The sequence below is a fragment of the Typopeltis vanoorti genome, chromosome 13 (assembly GCF_054136105.1).
Source record: "Typopeltis vanoorti isolate ZY-2024b chromosome 13, IOZ_Tvanoo_1.0, whole genome shotgun sequence".
Lineage (NCBI taxonomy): Eukaryota > Metazoa > Arthropoda > Arachnida > Uropygi > Thelyphonidae > Typopeltis > Typopeltis vanoorti.
In genome coordinates, this window is record NC_143561.1 from 61412642 (window position 1) to 61440063 (window position 27422).

The 27422-nt window shown below is 37.2% G+C and overlaps 1 protein-coding gene across 1 annotated transcript in view; it reads left to right on the forward strand.

The window, feature by feature from the left end:
- LOC150100214 (uncharacterized) overlaps positions 1 to 27422 on the forward strand; it is an 850396-nt gene that overhangs the window by 261197 nt on the left and 561777 nt on the right. Inside the window, exon 14 of the mRNA XM_090402345.1 lies at positions 18967 to 19011. Within this exon, the coding sequence (XP_090258471.1) occupies positions 18967 to 19011 (45 nt within the window). The remainder of the gene's footprint in view (positions 1 to 18966; positions 19012 to 27422) is intronic.

The following is a 27422-nucleotide window of genomic DNA, read 5'->3' on the forward strand; positions in this document are numbered from 1 at the left end:
CTTCTATCCACCAACCTCTGCAGTCCACATTCCCTCAGCCGATCCTCATAACTATCATTGTATAGTCCTGAAACCATCTTTTATCCACCTTTGTACCCTTACCACAATTAATTTATCCCCTTCAAATCCTGGGGACCAAATCTGAGAACAATAGTCCAAGTGTGGTCTGATCAGGCTCTTATACAATGAATGACAACCGTTTTATCCCTGCAGGTCAGCATCTCTCTCATTATTGCAGCAATCCTCTGTGTTACCTTCACCACCTTTGCAATATGTCCCCTAAATTTCAGGTTTTCTATCAATCATCAATCCCAGATCTCTTGTCTCCCCCTACTTACTCCAGTATAACTCCTCCCATAGCGTATGCAGTGTCCCATTGATGTTTCCCAAACCTCAAGACCTTATATTTTGCTGCATTAAACTGACAACCCCCATTCATTTGCCCATCTATCTAGCTTATTCAAATCCTCTTATTACTAATAATCCTGCACTATTACTAATAATCCTTCTCAGCTTCACATCATTCGCAAACAACTGAATATCCCCTTGCAATCCACTGACAATGTCATTGATATAAAGGTTAAACAATATAGGTCCCAGTACTGAGCCCTGTGGGACCCCACTTGTAACTCTCTGCTTCCTTGAAACTGCCCCACATACAACTCTCCGATACCTATCGGACAGTCAATCCTGAATCCAGTTGACCAAGCTGACATCCAGATCCATGTGCTGCAACTTAAATATCAGCTTACCATGTGGCACCCTGTCAAATGCCTTCGCTAAGTCTAAGAAAATGGCAGAATATGCCTTTCCCTCATTTAATGCTCTTGTAACTTTATCATAAAAGGCTAGCATATTGCTAAAACAAGAGCGTCCCTTCACAAATCCATGTTGACTCTCACAGATAACATTACCTCATCTACCAAATGCTGTATATGGTCCTTTATTACTTTCTCCAAGATCTTACTAACTACTGATGACACACAAACTGGGCTATAATTAGACACTTTCAGTCTGCTACCACCCTTATGCAATGGCACTATCTTACCTTCCTTCCATTCCATGGGCACCTTTCCCGCAGCCAGACTTTCATTGAAAAGCCAGGTCAAAGGCACTGTCAGTTACCTAGCACATTTTCTCAAAACTCATGGTGAAATACCACCCAGTCCCACACTTTTACTGACATCCAGAGTATTCAGTATTTGAAACACACTCTCCTCCTGTACCTCTAAACCTCGAACATCCCCTATCCCTCTAGCATTAAGATGACTCCTTCAGGATGAAATACTCCAATAAAGTGTTCATTGAACAATTCCACTATGTCCTCTGCATCAGTCACTCTATTCCCATTTTAACCCACAATATCATTCTTCCACAGTCATTCTCCTCCTACTGGCCACATATCTAAAAAATTCCCTAGGATTTTCTTTGGATCTTAGGGCCAATCTCTTCTTATATTCCAGTTTTGCCTTCCTTACCATACTAGTCACTCTTCTGGCATGTGTCTTATACTCTTCATGCATCTTCTCTTCACCTGTCTCCTTATATCTCTTCCAAAGCCTCTTTTTTGCATGCATCTCCTGTTTAATATTGTTTGTCATCCACTTTACTCCAATTGTGTCCTCTTGTTCACTCGTGATATGCAACTTACCATTGCTGCTAACAAATATTCTTTCATAATTTCCCACACACTAATGATATCCCGGCCTTCCAATTCTTCCATCCATGAAACTTCCCCAAGTTGACGTCCTAGACTATTATAATCACCTGCCTTATAATTCCACATACGTTCCCGTCTCTTTGATACTCCTGCATGTCTATTCATTTTCCAAGTCAAAACCATATGGTGACTCTCTCCAACTGGTGGGAGAGATGTCATCTCAGTTATTATCAACTCTTCTGATGCTATAACCAAATTTAAAACTCTTGTTCCCTCTATGACATGTTGCCTAAGACATTTGTCCCTCAAGTATTCTAGAAATTCCATTCCCTTATTGCTACATGCACCTTCCTCTCCCCAATTTATTCTGCTGTAGTTAAAATCTCCCATAACAATCATTCTTCTTGCACTTGCTAAACTCAACTGTCTAAACATTTCCTGGTCCCCACCCTCTGTGCTCCTGGATCTGTAGCATCACCCCATTAAATATCCTGTTTTGCCCACCTCTACCTCACACCATATGTTTTCAAAATCATTAGTATCACTGCCTTACCAAAGTTTCCACTCTTAGAGGACATAAGTCGTCACTTATCATAAGCAGTACTCCACTACCTTTCCCTTCCTATTCTGCCGAAATGCATACCATAGCTATACCAAGCTATATCTTGGAGCTATACATGGAATGAGGAAAATGCAGAATTAAGCAGCATGGAGATAAATGCTGCTGGGGCACAGACCTAAAACTATCGAACAGCACCAGTATATGAATGACTTCTGTGGGTCAAAATGCTGAGTATGTAGGTGTCAAGCTAGTGAATGAAGGGAATTACTCTTGAAATTTGTAAGAATGCAAAACAAAATGAATAATGGCAATAATCAGTTGCATGAAGAATTTTTCTTGGTCTGAATTGCTAACTTCAGTTTAGAATTTCAGATCAAGAAAAATCCTGGAGTGCTTGGAAAGAAGTCAACAGACATCCCTATGGGCAAGGGGTGTCTGGGTGAAATGGCTGAGAGAAGGGAACTGATAGAGTTTGAAAGAGGTATTGTGATAAGTTGCCATGTTGCAGGCTTATCTGTTCAGCAAATTGTTAAAATTTGACCATCTCAGGTCAACAGACCAAGTTGGGAAATAAGGACAAATGAATTTCTTGAGTTTATGATAGTCAACTATTTTAGGTAGCATGTAACAGATAGCACACAGAGGTCAAGAGTTTTAGATCTGATCATTTCATCAGAGGAAGTGGTGTCTCATTTCCTTCCAATTGGCAAGAGTGATCATGACATCATAACCTGCCTGGGTGGTGGTGGTGGTGGTCAGCCATGATTTCTACAAGAAATGAATTTATGTGGAACTATAGATTTGATATTGAAAGCAGAAGAGTTAGCTAGGAGCTATAGCATACCATTGTTTTCAAGCTATATCTTGAAATGGGACAAAATGGATTTCAGTTGCGTGGGCAGGTACAGTGCGTGGAAAGAAGTCAACAGTCATCCCTATGGGCAAGGTGCATCATTCCATGTAACGACTCACATGCTTGTAGTTGGTATAAATTGGAGGAATATGATGCTCCCAAGTTAGTGCAACTGTCTGGGTGAAATGGCTCAGAGAAGGGAACTGATAGCGTTCGAAAGAGGTATTGTGATAAGATGCCATGTTGCAGGCCTATCTGTTCAGCAAAATTGTTGACAAATTTGACCATCTCAGGTCAACAGTCAGTGATACCATACTGAGATGACAGTGCAGGGAGTCAACTGCAAGTACTACCTGCAGTGGATGACCCACTATACTCACTGAACGTGACTGTAGGGTGCTACAAAAGATAATATTTAAAAACCGCCATTCATCAGTTGACCCACTGAATGTGGAGTTCCAGAATACAGAATCGAAAATCGATTCTGCATTCAGGATCGAGGCTCACAACATCGATCTTTATGATAGGACCACAATATGCAAACCCCACATTACCTAAACCAATATGCAGCATTGTCTTTTGTGGTGCAAAGAGCATGTACAGTGGACATGGAAGCTTGGAAAGTCATGTTATGGAACAATGAATGAGCAGATGGATGGGTGTGGTGATTCCCAGCAAACATCTCTCACCAGGAGTGCATAACCCCAGCTATGAAATTCTGAGATGGTGGTGGTGTGATGGTATGGTCCTGTTTTTCATGGTTTGGCCCTGAATCTCTGTTTGTCGTGCCACAAACATTGAACTTCAAGAGGTATCTGAACATTCTGCACAATGCAATGCTTTCTACTTTGTGGCATTTCTGTAACTTTAACTTGTAACTTTCTGCTTCCTTGATACCATTCGCTCATTTACAACTCTGATTTATAAGTCATTTACAACAAGACCGGAAGCCTGCCAGTTCCCAATTCAATTCACTAATCTGACATCTAAACCCACAGCAATATCAGCTTATCATGTGGCCTCTTGTCAAATGCCTTTGTAAAATCTAAAAAATGGCAGAATATGGCTTTTTCTCCTCAGCTGCTCTTGTAACTTTATTATAAAAGGCAATCATATTACAAAAACAAGAGTGGCCCTTAAGAAATCCATGCTGACTCTCACAGATATCATTACCCTCATCTGCCCAATGCTGTATATGATCCCCCACTAATTTCTCCAAGATTTTAACAACTACTGATAAAATACAAAGAGATCTATAGATTGGTACTTCCATTCTGCTACTCTTATGCAATGACTCTATCTTACCTTTGAAAAAAATTAAAGTATTCTACACCCAAACAGTAACTCAAAACCTGGAGTTGATAAAGCACTAGATTAAAAGCCTAATGCTTTACCAACTGAGCCATCCAGACACGTATATCTGAAGGCTCATTGGAGAAGGCTCACACTGTATTCCTTTTCCATTTCCATTTTCCATCTCCATTTCCTTTCATGTATTTTTATTATATTGATAGCCTTCATGGAGCCAACAGACTCATTGTAGGAGACCCACTCAACCAGCAAAATGTCTTTCATAATGAGTTTTGAAGTTATTTACACATTATCTGTTTTTTGCTTCTGCTTTTATTTGGTTCCAGTTTTTATTAATATTTGTTATTTCTTTCAGATTGTTCTTTTCCATGTTTCTCTTGGGGCCTTCCTCATCTTCTTTTACCCTGTGGGTTCCAAATCTAGAGCCTGTTTTACTATTATTTATCTTATTTCCTCAACACATGCCCAACCATCCCCATTTCCTTTCACATATCTGTTGCAACATGGATTTCTGGTTGTTATTTACACTACCTGCATTCATAATGCATTCTGGCAATGCATTCAACTCACTGACAACTCTACATGTAAAAAAGCTACTCCTTACACCCTTTTTCACTACATCTTTATACAACGTCCAGGAATGGCCTCTCGTTCTTCTCATCTTAGTATCCGCTCTTTTTATAATTTCTTCTGTATTAATCTGATAGAATCCTTTAACTAACTTGAATGTCTCATATCTCCTCTTTTCCTTCTTTCCACCAACCTCTGTAATCCACATTCCCTCAAATGCTCTTCATAACTAACACTCAAAAGTTCTAATATCAATTTGGTCATTTCTCTTTGAATCCTCTTTAGTGTTTTCACATCACAATGAAAACTAGGTGACCAGACCTGAGCACAGTTGTCCATATGTGGCCTGACCAATGCCTTATATAGAGCCACCGACACCTTCTTATCCCTACATGTCAATGTACTTTTTATCATAGCAACAATATAATGTGCAGTCTTTGCAACACTTACGATGTGCCATCAGAACTTAAGTCCACTATTTATGTTCATTCCGAGATCCCAAATCTCATCCACTTCCTGAAGTACAGCTCTTATAGTCTTATATCTCTGTATCCCAAAGTGCAACGCCTTGAATTTATTAATATTAAACGGCAATCCCACTCATTTGTCCAAGCTGAAAGTCTATTCAAATCTTCCTGTAGAGAATTAACATCAACACTATTCCTCATAATTCTACCTAACTTTGCATCATCAGCAAACATTTGAAGATCCCCAATCAGTCCACATGAAATATCATTAACAAACAATTTAAACAGTAGCAGCCAAGAACAGAACCCTCAGGCATGCTATTGGTCACCTTCCTTTTCTGAGACACTGCTCCATCATACACAACTTGCTTGTATCTTTCAGAAAGCCAGTCTTCAATCCATCTAATATCAATCTGCTATCTAATTTCATATTCTGAAGCTTATACATCAATCTGCCATGTGGTAATCTATCAAATGCCTTTGCAAAGTCTAAAAAAATAAATCACTGTATATGAATCTCGCTTATTATTATTATTATGTAGTTTTAAAATTAGGCTATGCAATTGACATCCCCCTACAGCTTAATGACATTCAGACCATAAATCAGATTTCTAGGAAGAACAAAAAACAAGGCTTGCCATGACCTGCACCATTCTTAGTTCGTCTTACAAGCAAGCCCATAAGAGACAATCTCATAAAAGCCAACAGACAGAAAAAACCAGTTGCCAAGTACTTGAACGCACAGCAAGACAATACACCAATCTTCCTATCCGAATATTTAACACCATTCAAATAGAATCTGTTGTACCAAGCAAGAAAAGAAAAAAACAGAAAAAAATTACCAATTTTTGTGGACCAGAGATGCCAAGATATTCATAAGGAAGATCCCCAATCAGAACTTCAAAGCTGATACAAATTAAAAGCTCAGAAGACATAGAAAGGCTGCCACAGTGAAAAAAAAAAAGAAGCCCACAGTAAAAAAAGAATGTGAACCATCAAGATAAATGCAATAACACAGGATATATCGGCAATTTCACTTTGATCAGACCTTTCAGATCATTCATTTGACCTCCCAAACACCTGCCTATATCAAACACAGTAACCGAATCAATAAAATATATATATATAACCAGTGTCATCCTCAGATAAGCTAATTACAAAGCTTCCAGGATGCAGTTGAGACATTACATCCCAACCGAGATCAACAGAAAGAAAAAAAATAAATAAATAAAAAAATAAAAAAATAAAAATAAATAAATAAATAATTCATTACATTGGGAAAACAAAAGGTATATATATATGTATGTATGTAATTTATCGACAAGTACTTGCATGAGCAAGAAAAAAAAAAAAAATATATATATATATATATATATAATTTAAAAACATTATGTATGTGCAAGTATCTGTTATGCACAATTGTGTTCATGTAATGTATTACTAGTATTATATATAAATTATTATTATTGTAAATATGTATGTAATTTATCTGAGACTTAATAAAATGTTTTTTCAAAAAAAAACATTATTTTTTCATATTTAAAAAAAAAAAATTATTATTATTATGGGCAACTCCAAGGAGTCCTTAAACTCATCGAGGGGGAGGCCCTAAACATCTTGTCAAGATCTCTCCAATATTTGTGCAGTATCTATCATACTTTGCTTTGAACACATTCGCAGCCATAGCAGCCACAACAGACTTTGGCAACCTATTCCACTCGTTCACCACTCTCCAAGCAAAAAATCTATTTCTAACACCCTTGCTAACTACACTCTTACTCAGTTTCCATGGATGGCCCCTAGTTCTCCCACCAGCACAACTGCTCTGAAAAAAGTTCCTCTGAATTAATCTTGTATAAACTACCCTCAGTAATTTTTATGTCTCAATCATATCACCCCCCTTTTCTGCCTATCACCAAGTTTCTGTAACCCACAAATCTTTAACCTGTTCTCGTAAGGTTCATTTCCATATACTTGCTACCATCTTGGTCACTCGCCTCTGGATCCTCTCTACCTACTCCTCATCATCACCAAGAAACCCTGGCACCCAGATCTGCATGCAGTAGTCAAGATTGGGGTCCTATCAAGTCTCAATAAAGAGGAACAATAACTTGCTTGTCTCTGCTCATCAAAGTATTCTTCAGTAACCAAGTGATCTGATGAGCTGCTTTAGCCACTTTTCTTTGTGTCCCCCTAAACTTTAACTTCCTATCCACTAACACTCCTAAGTCTCTGGCTTCATCAATTTCCTGGAGTATAGTTCCACCAATGTGGTATACAATTGTTAATCTTTTCTCCTCAAAATGCATAACCTTACACTTAGCCACATTAAAGTGACATCCATTTTCCTTTGCCCAGTCTGCCAATCTATCCAAATGCCAAATTTTGATATAATCTGTATTAACTATTGCTCTACCCAACTTTGCATCATCAGCAAATAACTGAACTGTTCCTCTCAGATCCTTTCCTATATCATTAATGAACAAATTAAACAGTAGCGGTCCAAGAACAGAACCCTGTGGCATGCCACTGGTCACAGGCCTTCTTTTGGACTCTACTTCTGAATAAACTATTCACTGATATCACTCCATCAACCACCCTCCTATCCATCTCACCAAACCTATCTCCATCCCCAAGTGCTGCAGTTTACTGATTAGAATTCCATGTGGTATCTTGTCAAAGGCCTTTGTAAAGTCAGACAGTATCACTGTAAACCCATTACCTTTATCCAACTCAGCTGTCACTGTATTACAAAACATGAGCAAGGTAATGAAGCACGACCTATCCTTTGAAAAACCATGCTGCCTACCATACAGTACCCATTTGCATCTATCCATTCCTGCATTTTGCTCTTGACCAACTTCTACAGTACTATGACAACAACTCCTGATATTCTGATTCGTCAGTAATTTGCTACATCAGTCTTGGAGCCTTCCTTATGCAATAGAATGATTTTCACCACTTTCTGCCTCTTGGGACTAACCCAGAGCTGAGACTTAGATTAAACAATATGGCCAAAGGCACTGACAATTCTCCCACTGCTTCACGTAAAACTTGAGCTGGTATTCCATCCAATCCCACAGCTGTATTCATATTAAGGTTCTGTAATTTGCTATGCACCTCTATTTCATTTACCTCAGTTCCTGCATAAGCCTTTGGCTCTCTCATTCCTGCATTATCACCACCTGGATGATATGCTCTTGCAAAGTGTTCACTTTGTAATTCTACTATTTCAACTGATTCAGTTACCTCCCTACTATCGGCATTCCTTAAAATCATTCTGCCATATACATTCTTTCTTGCAGCATATCGAAAGAACTGTTTGGGATTCTCTTTAGCTGTATTGCTAACTTCCTTTCATAATCTGCTTTTGCCTTTCTTATTACACTAGTAACCCTTCTGGCCTGTGCCTTGTACTGTTCATGTGCCTGCAGGTCATCTTTCTCCTTAACCACGCTACCTGCCAAGCCGTATATATACGTCCAGTTTATCATGGATATGAAGTGCATATTAATATTGTAACACCATTGATATTACATTGAAATATATGATGGATATGAAGTGTATGAAGGATGCATATTTGATCCATAATGGCCGGTAAGGGGATTAAATTCCCTCCATAATTGTTTCTTTTTTTGCCCCAGCTTGAGGATGATATTCATCCATTTAACTCCCGCTTGATTTACTCTCCTGACTCTAGGTATGCAGTCTGCCATTACATCTCTCAAACACTCCTTTACCACTTCCCATGCACTATCAACATCCAGCCCTTGCAATTTTACATGCCATGGAATCGGTCCAAGCAATCTCCTAAGCTTGTTATACTCACCAGCCTTGTAATTCCACATATGCCGCATCTTAACTGAAAATTCCACACATTTGGCCACCTTCCAGTCAAGATCACATTATTACTTTCACCAGTTGGTGGCCACCCGGTCATATTCATTATAGACAAATTCTCAGATGCAATTACTAGATCGAGCACTCTTAAACCCATAGTATATTCCATTACATGCTGTCTCAGGTAGTTATTCCTTAGTAGCTGCATAAAATTCATTTCCTTCCTCCCATTGGTCCTCTCCTCCCTCCAATGTATATTCCTATTGTTGAATCCTCCATAATAATTACTTGTCCTGCACTCATTGAGTCTATTTGCCGATGCATACCATCTCCATCATCTTTTCCATCCCCCCTGGTCTATCCAATATGTTTGTCACCTTATCGTAAAACATAAGCAGATTGTAAAACAAGACCTTCCCTTCACAAACCCTATCTGAACATTTGCACAATCTTTAACTGTGTGTCAGTTACACTCCATGTTCCCCTATTTATATTTACACTATTTAAACTAATATTTAAGCAAGCCTCAAGGTTCATCAGAATATTGCATTTCCTATATACCCTCACTCATTCTTTTCTCTTATTCAGCATCTCCACATAAATATCCATGATGATGATGAACTTTCCTCCAACAATGGAGGTAAGAAAATTTGTGGTTTTGGTAGATGGGAAGCTGAAGTTTGGGGGGAAGGATTGCAAAAGTTATAAAGGTTATCAAGGAAACTTCTATCATAATGAGGACACTGACTACTAAGGATAAGCACAAATCAGGTCACATTTGGATTTCTGTGTCTAGATCTATTCTTGTGGATACCTGATCAATTGGGAAATATTAGAGAATGCAAACACATGTGACTAAGAATGACTCAGAATTCTAGAATGTTGATTCTTGCTTTTGTAATATCGTATATTCAACTTATATTTAATAATATTATCTCATACAAAAGAGATTGGATGTGATGGAGATAATATAAAGAACAGGGTACCTCTCAGCAGCATGAGTAGTATGTGGCACAAGCTAGGAGGGTGACGAATGTAGTAAGAAAGGTGAAATTGACATATGAAAGGAGATTGACTAAAGCAGTAAAGCAAAAACCTTACATGTCTCTAGTAGAAGAAAGAGTGAATTCAAAAGACTGGCTTTAGTTGAGGAGATAGTACATAGGCCACATCTGCTGAAGATGTAGTATAAATGTTCATTGAATATTTTGTTATTGCATTTCATGTGGAGGATGTTAGGAGTAGTGTTCAAAACAGTAAAAGTTCAAGAATGGGAAGTGTATAGGCTATTAAGTAATGTTTTCTTATTCTGCATAAGTTACATCTAGACACAGTGGAAAAATTACTTTAAATAGATTAACTATAAATATTTCGATTCAGATATCATGGATCATCGCCAGTGTAACATAGTTGGAAATTATTAATACACCTTTCATGAAATCAGCTGATTCATCATGGGAATTTCATTCAACTGACAACATATTTATCATACTGAATCTTAAAATCCTTAAAACTCTCTGCATTACCAACATACTCCCAGAATGTGTTCCATTCACCCATAATTCTCCATCTAAAAAACCTGCTCCTCACACCTCTCTTTACCACACTCTTACACAACTTTGAGGGATGACCTGTGGTTCTTCCCTTTTTACCTTCCTTCTTTCTTTTTATAATCCCCTCTGGATTAATCCAATAAAATCTCCTCACTAGATTAAACATCTCTATCATTTCACCTCTTTTCCTCCTATCCACTAAGTTCTGTAATCCACATTTCTTTAACCTCTCTCCATAGCCAACATTTGCGAGCCGTAATATTGTCTTAGTCACTTGTCTCTGGACCCTCTCCAATATTTCCACATCACAGTGAAAACTAGGTGACTAAATCTGAACATAATTGTCTAAGTGTGGTCAAACCAGTGATTTATACTATGGCACTATCACCTCCTTATCACTACATGTTAGTGTACTTCTTAACATAGCATAAATACAATGGGCAGTCTTTGCAACACTTACCATGAGCCCTATAAACTTTAGTCTGTAGTCAAATATCACTCCCAGATCTCATCCACTTTCTGCAGAATAGTGCCATCAATATATATATATATATATATATATGACAGAATGATCATTGACTCGGTTAACATACATAGTTTTATGAAAAAATTGAATGACTAGAACCGAGATTTAATTAAAAAGGTTTTAATATAAACACACTACTAGTTTAGGCCTGTAACAGCCTTCTTCAGGTGACATTATAAAAGAAAAAACACTAAACTTTGAGGGTTAAAAGACTATGAACAACATAGACAGTCTTTATACATAATTAGCATGAAAACATTGTAGTTGTATTTGAAGCTGTTCTTTCATTTGTTGCATTGTTGGGAGAGTGCGTGCTTGCTGCATCACGTGAACGCCAGTACATGATTACAGCTGAATGACTATCTGGGAGGTTGTAGCTTAAGTTGTTATTTAGATGAACAGGATTGAGGATGATTTCTCTCGATTCCACAATTTTTCTCTCTATTTTGTCACTGCAACGGAAGATGTTTGTAGATTTTTCCCAGCAGACTTTGTGACTTTGGTTATCATCATTAGGATTAGCCGAGAAAAGGATATGACTTGATAATGCACTTCCTCGCTGTCTCTTGTAAGTAATGTCTCTCATGTGTTCTTCCATACGCATTTCGACAGATTTGTCTGTCTGCCCAAAATAAGTACTGTTTCACATAAATTAGCAAAAGTTCTAAAAAAATACAATATCAGAACCTTGTTCACTCCACTTCCAAAGATCCGTTCCTTAATTAGCCACCCAAAACCTTGTCATCATCAACTCAAATACCCTGGCGTATATAAAATATTATGTGACTGCGATATTCCTTATTTCGGGCAGACAGACAAATCTGTCGAAATGCATATGGAAGAACACATGAGAGACATTACTTACAAGAGACAGCGAGCAAGTGCATTATCAAGTCATATCCTTTTCTTGGCTAATCCTAATGATGATAACCAAAGTCACAAAGTCTGCTGGGAAAAATCTACAAACATCTTCCGTTGCAGTGACGAAATAGAGAGAAAAATTGTGGAATCGAGAGAAATCATCCTCAATCCTGTTCATCCAAATAACAACTTAAGCTACAACCTCCCAGATAGTCATTCAGCTGTAATCATGTACTGGCGTTCACGTGATGCAGCAAGCACGCACTCTCCCAACAATGCAACAAATGAAAGAACAGCTTTAAATACAACTGCAACGTTTTCATGCTAATTATGTATAAAGACTGTCTATGTTGTTCATAGTCTTTTAACCCTCAATGTTTAGTGTTTTTTCTTTTATAATGTCACCTGAAGAAGGCTGTTACAGGCCGAAACTAGTAGTGTGTTTATATTAAAACCTTTTTAATTAAATCTCGGTTCTAGTCATTCAATTTTTTCATAAAACTATATATATATATATATATATATATGACAGAATGATCATTGACTCGGTTAACATACATAGTTTTATGAAAAAAAAATTGAATGACTAGAACCGAGATTTAATTAAAAAGGTTTTAATATAAACACACTACTAGTTTCGGCCTGTAACAGCCTTCTTCAGGTGACATTATAAAAGAAAAAACACTAAACATTGAGGGTTAAAAGACTATGAACAACATAGACAGTCTTTATACATAATTAGCATTGCTAATTATGTATAAAGTGTTTATATTAAAACCTTTTTAATTAAATCTCGGTTCTAGTCATTCAATTTTTTCATAAAACTTTATACAAAAAACTTTATACATAATTAGCATCGCTAATTATGTATAAAGACTGTCTATGTTGTTCATAGTCTTTTAACCCTCAATGTTTAGTGTTTTTTCTTTTATAATGTCACCTGAAGAAGGCTGTTACAGGCCGAAACTAGTAGTGTGTTTATATTAAAACCTTTTTAATTAAATCTCGGTTCTAGTCATTCAATTTTTTTCATAAAACAATATATATATATATATATATATATATATATATATATATATATATATATATATATATATATATATATTTCAATTATGTATATATATATATATACATAATTGAAACAAAAAACGTATTTTGTTACAACGTTTTTTGTTTCAATTATTTGTTGCAATTTTTACCTGTAATTTTCAGTTTTTTAGATGCTTCAATGTTTATTACTATTCTCTTCCTTTAATGAACCTGATGAAGGCTGTTATAAGCCGAAACTGGTTGTATTATTCTCATAAAAAACTTTATAAGTTACCTCGGTTTTTAAGTCATTAAATCTATATTTTTTAAAAATGTATCACAACAACCGAGTAGAAGTCCATAATTATATAATATATATATATATATATATATATATATATATATATATATATATATATATATATATATATATATTTATCCCACATATGAGAAGTGTAAGAACCTATAGCACATTAGTGCTGTGTGAGGTGCAGATGAGGATTGAGAAAGAAGAAGCCTAGTGACATTTTTCTTAAAGAGTTGTAGGTTGAAATTCTTGGGAAACTCTTACATCCTTGGATAGCAGCTGCTATCCAAGGATATTGGATAGCAGCTATACTTGCTGTTAGGGCTGTTTTAACAGCCCTAACAGCAAGTGGAGGAATGATGTTTTGCCAATCACTAGAGCAGTGACCATGGAAATACCTATAGAAGAGACATAGAGCTGAAATATTGCATCTGTGAAATAAAGGTTGAGGAAAGGGTCATGAACAGAATTCCTCTCCTCTGGAAAGCAAAACGAATTTTTAAGGAGGTTTTAGGTGTACTACCCCAAATTTGTGTATGTACAATTTTCTAAGAATGTGGGGATTTGGGATTTATGTAGGGTTAGTAATTGGGTGGGTGTGAAATAGCCACTTAAGCAGAAAAGAATGCCTAGATTTTTAGATGCCGAAGAAGCTACTGACATGTGCCAAGAGAGGTTGGAAGTATGTCTGCCCAAGGAGAGAGAGAAAGAATTCATCCTGTCTAGTGATGTGTGTGTGTATTACTGAGGATGAGGAAAGCTGAGTTGATATTCCTCTTATGTGAAAAAGGCAGGACTGCGTTTTAGCAGCATTGAAGGTGATTAGGTTATCCTTGCCCCACTGAAGGATGGTATGGAGTCACTGTTTAATGCACTGGTTGCAGATGATCTTGATGTAAAGGATGTCTGGGAACTACATGGTTTGTCATTGGAGTAGGATGAGTGGAGAGTGCTATCACTTGCAAAACTATGGATAGAATTTGTAGTGATCGAAAGTAGACCATTTATGTATAAGAGAAAGAGGATAGGTGAGAGAATGGATCCCTGTGGTAATCCTGCAATGGTGGCAAAGCTCAAAGAGAAGGTGCCTTCCACCATGACATATAGTGAATGACCAGAGAGAGAGAGAGAGAGAACGCTGGCCATCCATTTACAGAGGGTGGCAGGTAGACCAAAGGAAGGCAATTTGTAAAGCAGGCCTTGATGACAAACACAGTTAAAAGCCTTGGAAAAGTCAAGGGTATCTGCACGTTTCTCTGAACCTTTCCATGGCATGTGTCCAGTGGTGCTTGACATAGGCTAAGATATCAGCCATGAATTTGGATTGGCATAATTCATACTGGTGGTTGCTGATTAACTCTCAAGCTTCTAGGTAGTGAAAAAGTTGACCATTGATAGTTTTTTTCCCATTATTTTGAGAAGATTGAGATGATGGCAATTGGTCAGTTGTTGGATGGTAGGCTTTTGTTTCCCTTTTTTGGAATGGGTTGGATATATGTTACTTGCTGTGAGATGAAATTAAGTACCAGCTGAGTATAGAAGATTGACGAGATGATAGAGGACAGGTGTTAGCTCTGGAACACAACATTTGAGTACAGTAGGAGAAATGCCATCAGGATCTTTATAGTGTTCATGTTGTTTAATATTCTTATTATGTTTGCTAGTTGTTTTTATGAATGCCACTTATTTGTCCAACCTAAAATTCTATTCAAATCATACTGAAGAGAATTAATATCAGCAGTACTCCTTATAATTTTCGCCAACTTTGCATCATCAGCAAACAGTTGAAGATCCAAAATCAATCCACATGAAATATCATTTACAAACAAGTTAAACAACAGGGGCCCAGGAACAGAACTCTGGGAGATGTCACTGTTACTCTCCTTTTTTGAGACACTGCTCAATCATGCACATCTTGCTGATATCGTTCAGAGAGTCAATTTCTATTCCTATCCTCTAAAGCTTGTACACCATATTATCATATGTTGATCTGTCAAACACTTTTGCAAAGTTAAAGAATGTCAGAAGTTTTTTTTTTCCCACTTGGTTAACTATAATAAATTTAGTTTAATCCTTTATTCAAGTGTAAGCAAACAAAGTTTGTGCCTGAAGTATCTTCAGGACTGAGGCAACTTGTGGTAAAGGTGGATCAAGCTCTCATCACTACTTGTCTTAGTATCTCCGATAATACAAAGCACATCTCCTTGTGGACATGTATAATGCTATGCATTAAGGGAAGGGCCACTACCCAGACCAGTTTCGACCTTTATTGAGGTCTCGTCAGTGGGAGCCAGACCCAGAGGTGATGATACTAAGGTAGAAGTAATGGAGAAGTTATATTTACCTATACAAGTTGCCAAAAGGTGTCTCACCTTATTATTAAATTACTCTCGATTTAGAGAAAGATGTTGGAAGTTTTTTTTTTTCCAATCATAGTGCAGATCCCTTAATTTTCCCATTTCCAAAACACTTTTGTGGGCAGGTGCATTGTCCTGATTAGCGATGATTTTTTCTTCTGCAAACCGGGTCTTTTCTCACGAATTTTTTCATCTAGTCTGGTTAAAAGATCAGAATAATATTCCCCAGTTATTGTTTTACCCATTTCAAGATAATTAATAAACAAAAAATGCCTTTAGCATCCCAAAACACCGATGCCATGACTTTTCTTGCTGATGGAAACGTCATGCCGCTGAACAACCGGCTTCTGTCCACGTTTTTAGCTGCTGTTTGGATTCTGGTGTATAATGGTGAATCCAAGTATCATCCATAGTAATAAATTGACACACAAAATCAGTTTTATTTTTGTTAAAATGCTCCAAGCACTGTTCAGAGATTTTCATGCGAGTATGTTTTTGATCTACTGTGAGCAAGCGCGGCACCCATCTTGCACAAAACTTTTTCATATAGAATTCTTCATGCAAAATTTATCCTGCACATTCTTTTGAAATGCCTATAGTCTCAGCAATTTCATTCACTTTCTACCGTATCGTGCACTTGATCAATGATTTCTGGTGTTGTTACACTTTTTTGAATGGGGATCATCTTTAAGGCTGGTATGGCCACATTTAAACTCGGCAGCCCATTTCTTAATTGTTGACAACGAAGGAGAAGAGTGCCTATAAGCTTTTATGAACTTTGAATGAATTTTTTTTGTTGTTAACCTTCTTTTACCAAAGAATTTTATAACCATATGATACTCAATTTTATCCATTTCAAGGGATACAGACAACACTTTTGCTTCAGACAGCTCTATAAAACAAACTACTTGATAGAATGACTTGCAATTTAACATGTATGCTTATGACAGATGTACCAACTTAGAAAAAAAAAAAAAAACTGTTACTAGTAGTGTTTCCATCTATGGTCGAAGCCGAGAACTTTGCAGACCACCCTCGTGAATTGCTAAAACAAGACCTACCTTTTACAGATCTATGCTGACTGTCATAAAGAATCCTATGTCCATCAACTGAATCATGTATTTCCTAATCAATCTCTCCTACACCTTGATTACAACTGCAATTATACAGACTGGTCTATAATTGGAAATTTGCATCATAGAACCATGCTTGTGGAGTGGTATACCATTTGCCTTTTTTACACTCCTTAGGAACCATACCCACTGCAAGACTTTGATTACATAACCATGTCAAGGGCATAGCTAACTGTTGTGCACATTCCTTAAAAATGTATGGTCATATGTCATCCATTCCTACAGTGTTATTAACATCTCACTCAATCAACACCTGATACGACTCTGATTCTTTCGCTTAGAGTTCTTCTAATACTTGCCTGTCTTCTGCATATTACACAGCATCATTTACATTAGCATGATATACACTGATGAAGTGCGCATTCAATAATTCCACCATATCCTTTGCAGCGGTTACTCTGATACCATGACTATCCAGCACTGTCAACCTGCCATAATTATTCTTCCTCTTAAATGCCATATAGCAAAATAATTCCTTTGATTTATCCTTAGCCTGACCAGCCAATCTCCTTTCATACTCTACCTTTTTCTTTCTTTACAATGATTGTCACCAGACTGAAAAATCCACAGAATTATGTTTAGAGAGACATAAAAGAGATGTCACATATGGCAGAACTAGAGCAAATGATCTGTCAAATCCTGAATTTTGCTGATGCTAATGATGAAAACTCTATCATGTGGGACAAATCAGAAAGTCTTTCGATGCTATGATGAACTGGAAAGAAGAATTGTAGAATCTAAAGAAATCATCCTCCATCCAGTACCTCTCAACAATAACCTCTGCTATAATCTCTCAGACTGTCGTTGCACTGCTATCCAACTTTGGCTTTCACGAGACCTTGAATGTGTGTGCACTCCCAACAATGAAGAGATACACAGAATGGCTTCAAACATTAATACGTTAATGCTTTAATGTATAGTGAAATATATTGGTGAAATCAGTCATCTTTTTTATCTACCCCACTTATTTGTAGAATCTAAAGAAATCATCCTCCATCCAGTACATCTCAACAGTAACCTCTGCTATAATCTCTCAAACTGTCATTGCGCTGCTATCTAACTTTGGCATTCGTGAGATCTTGAATACGTGTGCATGCCCAAGAATGAAGAGATACACAGAATGGCTTCAAACATTAATATGTTAATGCTTTAATGTATAGTGAAATATATTGGTGAAATCAGTCATGTTTTCTATCTACTCCACTTATTTCACACAGTTGAGAATTCATGATGTATATCAGAACATAGCATGTGTGTGTGTGTGTGTATGAACTGTCTGATACACTTCTTGAGTTGTTAATTAGAAATGTTTTATGTTTTAACATATATTCAATATGGAATGCAGCAATGAGACTGAAAATCATGCAAATCAGCACATTTATATGGAAATGTGGAAAAGAAAAAATATAAAACAGTAAACTGCAGAGATAGAAATTCTTTATTTCTTACCACAGAGTTCTTTCTGTGTTGGTTTACTGTTCTATATTTTTGCTTTTCCATATATCCTTATAAATGTACTGGTTTACATATCCATTTTCTGAACTTGATACTTGATCTTTGCCTCATTGCTGTGTTTGGTATTGAATACTCCTTTAAATATAAAATCTCTCATGTAAACAACTCAAGAAGTACATCAGATGATTCATCATCTTTCCACTGGGGATGAATTTCAGGTATCTTTTTTTTTTTTTTAGAAAATGTTCTCTTTAATCACACAATTTAATTAGTTAGGTAAACATTTAATTTGAAGCCATGAAAGTAGATTAAATGTGATCAAGACCACATATGTTAAGCCTTTCTTCTATTACTGTTAATCTTGGAGCCACACGAATGTAATTTCCTTCAAGCAATATATTAATTTTTTTGGAATAATTTTTGTAATATTTACATTTTTATTCTTTCTGTATATCATAATAATATTTATGAATTCATTGCAGGGATCTCAAGGTTCAGCTGGAAAAATGGGCATTTCTGGTCCTATGGTAATGTGCTATTTCTTTTTCTGCTTTTTGTTTCAATAATGAAATACTGTGAATTAGCATATTTGAAATAATTATGACACTGGAGGAACATTCATATAAAATACTTTATTAGATAAATACTTTATTTATTTAGATGAACAAAATAAAGAAAGAATTACAACATATTAATGCCACCTTTTTTATGTAATGGTTTTAAGGATTCTTTCATCAAACTTTTAATAGGGTATCTCTACCTCTTTAAATAGAGAAGAAATACTCATATTTCTATTCCTTATGTGCAAGACATTAGTGAATGCATAGCAAAAGTTTTAAAACCTCTGAATATTTTTGTTGCCGTTTTCTCCATCATAAAACCTCCACCTTTCTCACTTCTCTTAAGGACAAGCTTCCACCTTTCAATTATCCAGGCATCTACCAGATTCCTGTGGGTTATCTTATTTTGGACAAACAGGAAGATCTGCTTTTATTTGGCTACAAGAATATAGGTCTTATATTAAATGAGCTTTTACAGTCCGCACAGTTAGTCTTGTGGCTTTGTGCTTCACAACCATATGCCTGGGGAAGGAATGTTCCAGGTTTGATTTCCCATTGAAGATGTGAGGAACTTGAGGATCTTCCTCAGGCATAGCCAAGTTAGCCGGTCTTGGTTGCGGGCAGTAGGGTTTTTTCCACCAGTTTATCTGGCGTTTTTAATCCTGCAAGCAGGCAAACTGGCCCCGTGAACATACGCTTCTGCAGTCAAAAATATATCCCTGCTAGTGGCAGACTAGGTGACAGGTTGGTTGGGAGTGGTACTTACAAGTAGTTGCATCTAAGTAACATGCGGACCCTGCTTAGGAAGCGGGAATAATGTGTAGTGAAAGAAAGAAGAAGAAGATTAAATGAGCTTTTACAGTCTGGACCTGCAGAGCATGCTATTCAACACTAGACATAGAGTTCATTTGAACAACACAAGAGTTCATAAAAGTGGGTTCCTCATAAACAGCTTTATAAAGAAATGTGTGAAACTTAACTTCACTCTCCTAACTTAAACAGATCCAATTGTCTACATCTATCCCCTTTGTGGGAGATAGTACTTTTTAAATCAGCTAATCTTTCCTAACTTTCTTTTATCTAAATACATATAAATTTTTTTAATAAGTTAGGAAATTTACCAACCTTTTTAGTTATCTTACATTAGCTACTTGGTGGCACTTTTTACAATTGTCTGTTAATGTTCAGTTGCCATTTTGATCTTCTACTGACAATGCCTATGATACTTAGATGAAAATTCTATGCTAATAAAGTATTTTATGTAAGTTTTCCTCCAGTGTTATAATTATTTTTCTGGTTTTTTGTATTGTGACCTCTCATTTATCCATTGGGAAATTGGGAAATTGATTTACTAAATATTAAAAAAGTTAAAGAAGGAGATGTGCTTAACTGCATGTTTAGTTATATAGCATATGGTTTACTGAATATATAGTTAGATTGCTTGTTCATTTCACTTCTATTTCAGGAGTAAGATGACAAACTAACCTATTTTTGCTTATTTGAAGAGTAGATAATTGAGAGATCACTGTATCATGAAAAATGTAAAAGATACATTTACATTATAAATTAAGCATGCTAAGAAATTATATTCTGTTTAATCCTTTATCCAAGTGTAAGCAAACAAAGTTTGCACCTTAAGTATTTTCTTGCCTTAGTATCCCAAAATGCAAAGCACATATCCTTACAGACATGTATTGCCTTACAGCAATATAATGCTATGAATTATGGGACAGGTCACTACCCAGACCAGTTTTGACCTTTATTTCTCATTAGTGGGAACCAGACTCCCACTAATAGGTGATACCAAGGTTGAAGTAATGCAGAAGTCATATTTTCATATACAAGTAGCCAAAAGGTGTTGCATCTTATTATAGTGTGACACCTTTTGGTGGTAAGGTGGATAAACTGAGGTAGGGGTTAAATGGATGAGTAGTGATATAAAGCAGGAGCTGTACACACACACACATACAAAAAAAAGGAAAAAAGAGGAAAAGATTGTAGAGAGAATATAAGCAAAAAAGTGATTAGCATGCTCATGAAAAATACACAGCACAGGCAAGAAGAAGCAGTGACTAGTATGGTAGGGAAGGCTAAATCAAATTATGAGAGAAAATTAGCTAAACAGGCAACATTCACTTTCTTACCATCTGCACTATGTAGCAAGTAAAGAGAAAGAATGATTATGGAAGGGTAACTTTATTCAGTGCTGATGGTAGGAAAGTGACAGAAGCAGAAAAAATAATTGAAATACTAGGTGATTGCTTTCCAAAGAAATATCATCCAGGTGTACCACTTTGCAGTAAGTGACGTGACAGAAACTGATGTGAGAATTGAGGTAGATGAACTGGTAGTAATGGGCATATTGAAAATTATCAATATGAATATGGTAGTATGACTGGATTGCATGTTGGCCCATCCATGTGCTACAAGAATGTGCAAGAACACTGCTAGTGCCTCTGATGAAGTTGTGGAATCTAAGTCTCAGTTGTGGCAAGGTTCCAAGGGAATGGAAAGAGGGTAAGATATTTCCATTATATAAAGGCAGCTTCAAGACAGAAGTAGCAAATTATAGACTAATTAATATCTCAAGAATGATGGCTAAAGTATTGGAAAAGCTGTTTAAAGGTAAAATTCAGGAATAGTGGAGGAAAATGATATTCTATGGTGGGCAGCTGTTTAAAGGTAAAATTCAGGAATAGTGGAGGAAAATGATATTCTATGGTGGGCAGCTGTTTAAAGGTAAAATTCAGGAATAGTGGATGAAAATGATATTCTGTGGTGGGCAGCACAGCTTTTAAGTCCTGCCTTAGTAATTTATTCATAGTTTATAATAAAGTGACAATGGAATTGGATAAAGGAAATGGTTACATCATGATACTGCTGGAGTTTGCAAAGGCAATTGACAGAATATCACATAGAAAATTATTATATAAGTTGGAGCAAATGGGAATGGATATGCATCTAATGGCATGGATAGAAGGGTGGCTGACAGACAGATATCAGAGAGTAGTATGTGATGGAGTGGAATCTAGGAGAATGAGGGTGCCTTGGAGAATTAGTGGAGTGCCTTGGGACTCTGTACTAGAACCATTACTCTTTAATCTTCTTCTTCTTCTTCCTTTCCAGTAATAGGTCTAGTGGCCTGCTATGGTCTCTTTCCATCTTTTTTTAAAGGTCATCCTTCTTCCTTGAGATCGGATCGATATCTCTGTATCTCTCTGGGGAGTCTTCCTTCAATCATTCTTTCTGTATGTTGTCTCCATCTCACTCTATAAAGATCGATGCAGTCTAAAACAGATATTACCTCAAGTTCCTTTAAGATATTGCTATTTCTTTTGAATTCTAGTGTATCATATCCAACTATTTTGCACATGAATCTCATTTCAGAGCTTATCAGTTCTTTTTCTATCTGCTTGAGTTATGGTCCAGGCTTCTGAACCATATGTTAGGGTAAGTCTTACTATTGAGTTATGGATTCTTATTCTTGTTTTCTTGCTTATTCTTATTCTTATTTTCTTGCTTATGGATTGAATATCTGATTGGAGGTGGCAGACATGATGAGGAAAAGGAAGTTGGACATTTTATGTGTGCAGGAAACAAGGTCAAAAGGGGAAAAAGGCAAAGAAACTGTGAGACAGGTATAAATTGTTCAACTCTGGAGTGAATAAAGAGGGAAGAAATGGTGTCGGAATTGTCGAACAAGTGGTCGTCTCATGTGCATATGCCCCACAAGTTGGCTATACAGTAGAGGAGAAAGATGAGTTCTGGAATGTGTTAGATGAAGAAATGAGAGAATTGGAAGAAAACTCAGAGGAGACTTGAATGGACACATAAGAAGACAGAATAGGGACTGTGAAAGGGTGCATGGCAACCACTGAGAGGGAACAATGAACCAGGAAGGAGAGAGGGTTGTGGACTTTGCAGTAGCATCTGATGCAATTTTGAACTCGTTTTTCTGCAAGAGGGAAGAACATTTGATAACATTTAGAAGTGGCAACAACAGTGCACAGATTGACTAAACATAGTGCAGCAACACTGGCTGCTGTGCACAGACTTTAAAATAAGGTTGAAGATAAGAACCTTTGGAAGCCATGGGATGCAAACAATTAAGTGGTTTCACTTAAAAGAAGTGAGTGTGAGGAACCTTTTTAAAGAGAGAGTGTTAGATAGGATTTTGGATGGTCTAGAAAGCATACAAGATTGGTGGAGACATAATTCAAAAGCAGTTCTGAGCTGTGCAATCGAGGTGCTTGGTGAAACATCAGGAAAAGATTAGAGAGCAGAAGAAGGGTTGGTGGTGGAATAATAATTGTCAAGAAGCAGTGAAGGCAAAGAAGAAGTGGGATGAGTTAAGAGTGGAAGAGGACAGAGAGAGAAAGTGAGAAGCCAAGAGAATTGTTGCGCAGGCAAAGGCAATGGCATATCAAGATCTTACGATCAATTAGAAACAAAGGAAGGACAGAGAAAAATTTATTGACTGGCAAAATGTAGAAATAAGACATCAAAGGACATCTTACATGTGAGGCAGATCACAGACTCTGAAGGAAGAGTATTAAGGAGGGATGTGGATGTAAGAAACAGATGGAGAATATACTTTGAAGGGCTTTTGAATGAGGAAAATGCAAGGACTCACAGAGAAGATGGGCAGCCTTATAAGGGGGATGGTGCAGAACATCAGTAGAGTGGAAGTGATGGAGGGTAGGTTGAGAGAGGTTGAAGAATAGAAAATCAGTGGGCCCCTGACAGGATCCCTGTGGAAACATGGAAGGCACTGGGGGAAGAGGGCATTGATTTGCTGTAGGATCTGTTCATAAAAGTTTGCCAACAAGAAAAAATGCCTGACGAGTGGAAGGGAAAGTACTCTTGTCCCTATTTACAAGGGCAAAGGGGATGCACAAGACTGTAAGAATTATAGAGGAATAAAGTTGTTGTCCCACACAATGAAAATACTAGAAAGGGTTCTTGATGGGAGACTGAGAGAGGAGGTGGAGATTGCAAAGGAGCAGTTTGGGTTTCATGCCTGGTCGATCAATGACGGATACCATCTTTAGGTTATGGCAGATGATGGAAAAGTTTCAAGAGAAACAATGGAAGCTACATCTGGTGTTTATTATTATTATTATTATTATTACGTAACACCTCCAGGGAGTCCAAAGACTCATCGAGGAAGGGCACCTACTCTATAACTCTCCATCTCCACCACTCCACCAACTGCAACCACCTTCATTGTCTACACTAATTCCATCTACTGCTGACTACCACCACTAGTATTTTGACAGACAATCACAAACATCCATGCCCACGGTGGGATTCGAACCCACAGCATTTTGGCTGGAGAGCAGATACGCTAACCACTCTGCCAACCAGGCCAGCCATATTGCATTATTGATCTGGAGAAACCATATGATAGAGTGCCAAAGCAAGAAGTCTGGAGGTGTCCGAGAGAAAAGAAGGTGCTGGAGAAATATGCCAGGCTGGTGCAGGAGATGTACAGAAATGTGAAGACAAGAGTTTGGACCTGCCTGGGGGGAGACAGAAAGTTTTCAAGTATATGTTAGTTTGCATCAAGGGTCAGCATTAAGTCCATTCTGTTTGATATTGTGACAGAAGAGGTGAGAGAAGACATGCCTTGGATAGTGTTGTATGTGGATGACATCATGCTGTGTGCAGAATCAAGAGAGGAAATGACAAGTAAGCTGGAAAGATGGTGGAAAGTGCTGGAAGAGAGAGAGAGAGAGAGAGAGGTATGAAGCTGAGCAGAAGTAAGACAGAGTACATGTGTTGTAAAGTGGATGGCAGCCAAGAGACAGAGCTAGGACTGGAAGGAAATGTCATCAGAAAGGTTAGCGCCATCCTTAGGTTCAACACAGTGAAAGAGGATGGAGAGGCTGAGAAGGAAGTAGAATGCAAGATACAAGCTGGATGGAGGAACTGGAGAGAGAGAGACGGCTGGAGTGCTATCTGATAAGATGGTGCCGGTCAAACTAAAGGGAAAAATCTACAGGACAGTGGTGAGACCAGCTATGACCGTATGTTTTGGAAACTGTGGCCCTCAGGAAAAATAACATCAGCAGGATGGAGGTAGCAGAGATGAGAATGCTTAGGTGGATGTGTGGTATGATCAGAAAGGATCATCTGAGAAATGACTATGTAAGGGGAATGGCAAAAGTTACGAACTTAGGAGTGAAGATACAGGAGGCAAGATTGAGATGGTTTGGTGACGAGGAGGGAGGATGAGTTATGTGGGAAGAAAGGTCATGCAGATGGATGTGCAGGGGGAGGAGGAAGCACAGGAGGCCAAAGAAGAGATGTAGGGAGCTAGTGGAAGAGGACCTGAGAATGAGAAACTTCGATGTAGTTATATCTTAAGACTGGAGGATGTGGGAGAGTGTCATTAAAAACAATGACCCTACTTATATGGGATAAGCTGAAGAAGAAGATCTGATTGATAGTTTTTGTTATTCCTATATAATTGGTTATTTTATGTTGCATGTCTTTCTCTCTTTCATAAGATAAGTGTATCACTTATCTTATGAAAGAGAGAAAGACATGCAATTAATGATATAGGGAAAGATTGAAAGGGGGGTATTCTGTTGTTTGATGTCATTGCAAAAGGAGGGCATAATTGATGTGTATGTAAGATGATTTAAATAATTGGCGGAGTGGGCAGAGGACAGTGGTTGTCAATTTAATGTTCCAAAATGTGAGGTAATTCTCTTCAGGATGAAAATATTACATATTTTGCATCATATTAATGGTACTGGATTGCAGGAAATTAACAAGGTTAGAGATTTGGGGATGGTGGTGTAACAGAGATTTGAAGTTCAGAGGACATGTTGGAAAAGTTAGCAAAATAGCTCAAAGGTTAAATTGAATGTTGATGAATACTTTGACAAGTAAATATAGGGTGATTATTATTTCTCTTTATAAGGCTATGATTCAGCCATGTCTTAACTGCTAATCTGCACAGATTTGATCACCTGGGTTTCAGATCAGGAGATGGTAGAGGAGATTCAGAGATGAGTGGCCAAGCTGATCTGTGGATTTCTCCAATGAGGATAGGTTGAAGGTTGTGGGCTGCAGAGTTTCATTAACAGACAGAAGGAAAGGGATATAATAGAAACTTATGAGTTACTAAAAGAATTCTTTAATATTCACAAGAAATTTTTTTTTTCAATACATGATGAATAGGGAAAGAACAAGGAGTCACTCCTGGAAGTTTGATTAGTAAGAATGTGTGTGTGTGGACTAGATTTTTTGGTTGGAGAGTGGTGAATGAGTGGATTAGATTGCCTGTGACAGGTGTGTAATGTATTGTGTGATTAATTGTTAGTATGAATCTCCTGCAGTGAACCTTTTGACTCTGTGGAGATATCCATATCATAATAATAATAATAATAAATAGTAGGTGTGTTTTTTTTGGGTTTTTCATCCTTCAGAACAGGCAAACCGGCCTTGTGAACACACACGGATTACAGTCATAATTATGCCCTTATGGGATGTAACAGATGAGTGACAAACCCTCTGCAATAATTCATTGTGAGCTCCTTGTTAAGGGGGGGGGGAGGGGAGTACTCAACCCATCCTGAGCAATGGATGGGACTGTAACAGGCCACTAGGCCTATACATAAAGGAAGAAGTAGTAGTGGAATTTTTTCCACTTGATTATACTATAACTTAAAGATACCAAGAAATTATATACTTGGTTTAATCCTTTATCCAAGTTTAAGCAAGTATATAATTTCAATATATAATTTCTTGGTATCTTTAATTTATAGTATAACCAAGTGGGAAAACTTCCAACAATTATCTCTAATGCAGAGTATTTTAATAATAAGGTGTGAATAATTTGGCTACTTGTATAAGAAAATATGACTTCTGTATTACTTCAATCTTAGCATCACCTCAGGGTCAGGCTCCCACTGTTGAGATTTGCAATACCCACCACCTATCAGCAATGGGAAGAGAATTTTGATCTTTATAATTAATGAATTAAAATACCATTTATGGAAGGTTAGAAAGAAACACAGATTTGAAAATCAGCAATTTGACATCCAAATGCTTTATAATATTGTATTGTGGAAATTTTATTATTCATTCAGACGATTTTATATTTAGAAAGGAGCATTCTAGGATATATGAAATTTATGACTAGATGGTGTAGACCACCCACATTATGCAATATTCACCGGGGGGGAGGGATAAAATTCTGTCTATTCTTACTATGAGAGGTTGTTTAAATAGTTCCATCTTCTTAATGCAATGTGGTCTTATAGTCAATTGCAGGAATGACTGGAGAGCAATCCCAGGCAGAGAAGGCCAACTCAAGGGCAGTTAACCCGGATGGGGGCTAACCACCTGAGTATCAGTCATCTTTG